Genomic DNA, 4,972 nt, shown 5'->3' with positions numbered 1-4,972 from the left:
TTAAAAATGCAGGGATGAGTTACAGATATAGAAGAGTGGTAATTAGTTTGTATAAACTGCAACAGGCAATTATAGCAGCAACGTAAAGAAGTAAATATTAGGAAGGAAGTCAGACAAGGATGCACACTGTCACAGCTACTTATTAATCTATACATCGAAGACGCGATCAACATCATTAAAGGCAGTAGGGATAGATATAGAGGGGCAAAAGATTAGTATTCTTAGATTTAGATTCTCAGATGATATAGCAATATTAGCATCTAGCAAGGAGGAGTTAGAGATAGGTTTAAATAAAATGGAAAGAAAATAAATAAATAAAAGTAAAACAAAAATACTGGCATGCTGGGAAGAAAAAGTAGGGAAAGAGCGAATGTAAAGATAGGAGACAAAAGATTAGAAGAAGTGGCTGATTTTAGGAATGCAGGAAGTCAGATAAGTCAGGACGGAAGGAGTAGTAGGGATATAAAGCAGAGAATAGCGCAGGGTCGAGTCGCCTTCAATAAAAAGAAGTCATTTCTATGCTGGCGAAACGATTAATTTAGAAATTCGTGGAGGTGCGTGTCCAAACAGTCTTAGGACTGACGACCTAATGATGATGATAATTATAATTCGGTAAATTTAGGGTATATTACTGTTGACAAAGGTATAACGTACCGAATTATGCAGAATTATTTCTCAGTGAATATGAAATACATATATATAGTTTATTTCGTTAGTTTAAAGGTGTAAATAGTTTTAATCATTACGTTAGAATTAGAATTAAGCGATAAATATTTCTAAGATTCGTTTGTGTCTATTAAAAGTGAAATGACAAGTATTTTGCAAGTTTGTATTGTCAGTCAAAGGTTTTGTTTCGTTTAGAGATAATGAACTTGTACTTTCAATGTGCGTGAACTTTGTGCAATGAAATTTTGAATTGTCTCGTCGTAAAAAAGAAGATGTTATAAAATTGAAAATAAAGACAACACTTGAACTTTAGACGGTAATCCGTTAGTACACGTTTATAAACAAACATTACGAAAATGATCTCATTTTCTAAAGTACGACTTGATTTATACTAGCATTTAATTATTAGATAATACATACAGTATATTACATAGTCAATTTAGCACAGTGATAATAACAGACTACAAGTACACAAAAACATTGAATTTTATTACATTTTATCGTACTGGCGTATGCACACTTGAGTTATTATTCATTCAAAAGCAAAAATAGCAATATGGATAGACATTGATTATAATTTTTAGTTTTATACCTTAGACGTTTGGTCTTTATTTCTGATAATACTTATCAGGGTATTGTCATTTAATTTCAAGTTATTAAGGCAGTGGTTTCCAACCTGGAGGGCATGCAGCTGTTTCCAAAATATCATTTTCGAATACAAACCAAAAAAGTTGGATAGGTGTCAAAAAAATGAATCAGCAAAATAGGTACCTATACGTAATCCACAATCCTCGCCGCGAATTTTTCGGGTACAAATGCTAAAACATCCATCCATACTCTTGCTGGAATATCAGTTGGGTATTTATGAAATTAGATTGTTAGAAAAATTAAGGGGGCGCAACAATTGTTTTTTTAAAGGGGGGCGCAGGTACAAAAAGGTTGGAAACCACTGCATTAAGGTGTAGATGGTAACAATTTACAAAATCACAATTTATATCTGGCGCCTTTCACTATTACATTCAAGACCATAACAATTCCAAAGCTTTTTCGTTTCTTCTAAAAATTGTTCTTCCACGCATTTTGTGTTGAGAGAACTAAATTTTAAAATTGGCCACAGGTTGGGGTCCGTGGAAGTTCAAGATCAATTGGCCGTGTTGTCTTACATAGGAGACACTTTCAAATTCATCGACAAAAGTAGGATATGCGTAGTGGGAAAAGGCTACGGGGGCTACATAGCAGCTATGCTCCTTATCCAGGACATCCATCAATCGATCAATTGCTCAGTGAGCATTTCACCTATCGTTAGTTGGCAACACTACAGTGAGTATTGCATCAACAATAATCTTTAACGGTATTGTTTCATCACTCTGTGGCTTCATCAGATGATGATTTAATAAAAATGTACAAATCCAATCCCACCACCTAATAATGTTGGTGGACGAGTAGCCTCTCCGAACTACATTGTGATGTAAAGCCAAAAGGTAGGGCGGAAAACCCTCTTGAACCTTCCTTTTTAAGAGTCGTCGAAATGGATAGGTGGTGGTTGCAGTGGTTAACAGCTAATAATTGTATTAAACGGGGAAGTTATGGGAATACTAATTTAGGAATAAACTAGCAGCGAAACCCGGCGTTGCTAGGGTTAAAATACATCACATGTTTAATAGTATTTTTAAGGATCCACTTTTTAACGTAGATAATATATTTCTAGAACTTTCTGGAACATTCCATATCGATTTTAACAGTTGTACACAATTTGGAACTTTCCAGATCATTCCAGATATTTCTAGAACTTTCTGGAACATTCCATATCGATTTTGACAGTTCCACACAATTTGGAACTTTCGAGAAATTTTTAGAATTTTCTAGAACATTCTAGATCGATTGTAACAGTTGCACACATTCTGCAGTTTTCTCGATCATTTCAGAAATTTTTAGAACTTTCCAAAAGGTCTCATATGTTAGAAAAGGATCGAGTATGTGATATGAAAGAGCTTTGTCAACACATTCCTAGGTTTCTTTCTCGCTTTTTCTCATATTTCGAATTTATGAACATAACAGACTGAATTTTTGATAAATAGAAATATATCTCAAATATATAACGTTAATCTTTGTCCATATTTAACCGTGAAGAATCTGAGGTAAAATAAGATTGTGGAATTTTCTTTAATGCACTGTATTCAAGACATATAAATTTGGGGGTATACAAGGGCGCGTCTGACCTTTGCTCCATCAACTACTACTATACTATACGTGTATGTGTAGTGGTGTAAAATAATAAATACGCTTTCCCTGATCTTTTATGTTAATGTCCTTATTTCAGATTCGTACTTCACGGAACGTTACATGGGATTACCATCGGAAAAATTGTTAGAATACGAAAAAGTTGACTTGGCAAGAAGATCAGCGAACTTGCTCGACAGAAATTTTATGCTAATCCACGGTACAGCAGATACAACTGTGAAAAATCAACATTCCATTTTGTTTACGAAATCCCTCATCGAACATGGAATTTTGTTCCGGCAATTGGTAAGTACCTGTCTAATTACTTATCAACTTAGAGAATGTAAAAGAAATCAAATGGAGTTCTGTGAAACCCAACTATATAAATGAACAACTAAAACCCTAAATTTCGCGCAATCCCAGAAGCAATTCTTGCTGAAAGAAAATTAACTTTTTCTTAAAATCCATTTAAAATAATAGTACAAAATTTTTTATAATAATTGTTTCTCAAAAATAAGCCGTCACTATAGCAAAATTTTTTTCAAACAACTGATGCATTTTGCAAATTGGTGACGGATGGAGCTAAATGTAGCTTCTAAGATGAGTTCTTTGTTAGGGCGTGGTTTAAACGATTCAGCTCTTCAAATATACAATTTATTTGCGAATGGTAAAAAATCAATAATTACAAATTATAAACCCCTAATTATTAACCTTAACCCCAAATCAGCCCCTAAAGAGCCATTTAAAAATGGCCACTTTGTTATGCCAGCATCAAGGACATGATTGGATAACATTTCAAACTAAACTCGCAGCTACATAAAGTAATAAATAGAATAAATGGGCAACTTCGAAGTCAAAAAACTCATTAATTTTTAATTATTCAATCATAAAAAATTAGTAAATAAATAATTGTCCCTTTGATCTATAACTGATAATGAATTGAATTGAACGTCAACGTTCAAATGTTGAACAAATGTTCAATGAAAATGTTTGCGGGTATCAAATGGTGAACTGTTGGTTTGATTCTTTTCTTTTTGTCATGTCTTTTGTTGATATGATGACTTATAATTTACTGGTTTGATTTGAGAACTCCTTCGGTCGAATTGTCCATCTTTTCAAGTCATGAACAGGTCTGTTCTTTTAACGTCCCATTTATGTAAATATTTAACTATCAATTACGCATCAAAGGGTTCATTGTTTTAGTCGATTTGGTGTCATTTGATCTGAAGAATCAGAAGCACTAATCTACCAAATACTGAGAAGCAATTTAGTCTTAAAAATAAGAACTTTTAGCCGAAATTGCTTTTAACTAAAAAACAGTGTGTAAAATAACCTTTTTTATAAACCCTACATTTAAAGGAACAAATGCCTATACGACCTAGTACAACATATTTCCTAACTTTGTTTCTGTGTGACATACAAATTGACAGGCTACCAAACAAACAGAAATCGAAACCAATTACGAAATCCAATCACAACCGCAAACACAAAAATTAGTTTGCTTCTGGTCATGATGATTTTTAAATAGTTGTTTGAGTTTTATTATGGAAATCGAAGGGGACCAAACAACATTTTAATATCACAACAACACATACATTTCGCCTATAACGTATAAGATTTGATTTCTGTAGCAATAAATTAAAAAGGAGAACGATTATTGATTAGAAGTTGATTCTTTGTGTTAGGTAAGGAGGTAAGTAAGCAAATTATTATTTTTATTATATTATTATAGATTTATCCCGATGAAGATCACGATTTCAGTAAGAAATCGCTCATACATATGTACAAGCAAATCGACCAGTTTTTTAACGATTCTTTCGGTCCAAGTATTGACGACTGGGAGGACTCAACTGGGTTTTTTATACAATAGTTTATAAATTTTTTAATGCGGTTAAAAAAGGACAAAAAAATTGTTGATTAGATAATGTTGTAGCTATATCTACCCCACGTGACGATCTCTTTTTCACAGGACAAATTGAAATCATTGCTATAAATTTAATATACTTTCTCCAAGTGCACCCGTAGTAAAATTAGTAGTAAAGTTTAAATGCTGCTCAATTTTTATTGGCGGTTAGCTTTTAAAATT

The 4,972-nt window shown here is 32.9% G+C and overlaps 1 protein-coding gene across 1 annotated transcript in view; it reads left to right on the top strand.

Annotated features, from left to right (window-relative positions):
- LOC108740132 (probable dipeptidyl-aminopeptidase B) overlaps positions 1 to 4,956 on the top strand; it is a 119,086-nt gene extending 114,130 nt beyond the window's left edge. The window contains exons 8-10 of the mRNA XM_025979955.1: positions 1,784 to 1,986; positions 2,987 to 3,192; positions 4,619 to 4,956. Coding sequence (XP_025835740.1) covers positions 1,784 to 1,986; positions 2,987 to 3,192; positions 4,619 to 4,756 — 547 coding nt within the window. The 3' untranslated portion in view covers positions 4,757 to 4,956. The remainder of the gene's footprint in view (positions 1 to 1,783; positions 1,987 to 2,986; positions 3,193 to 4,618) is intronic.
- The last annotated feature ends 16 nt before the right edge of the window (positions 4,957 to 4,972 follow it).

The sequence above is a fragment of the Agrilus planipennis genome, unplaced genomic scaffold, assembly GCF_000699045.2.
Source record: "Agrilus planipennis isolate EAB-ADULT unplaced genomic scaffold, Apla_2.0 scaffold246, whole genome shotgun sequence".
Lineage (NCBI taxonomy): Eukaryota > Metazoa > Arthropoda > Insecta > Coleoptera > Buprestidae > Agrilus > Agrilus planipennis.
The sequence above is the reverse complement of the archived record's forward strand: the minus strand, read 5'-3'. Positions and strand labels throughout refer to the sequence as shown.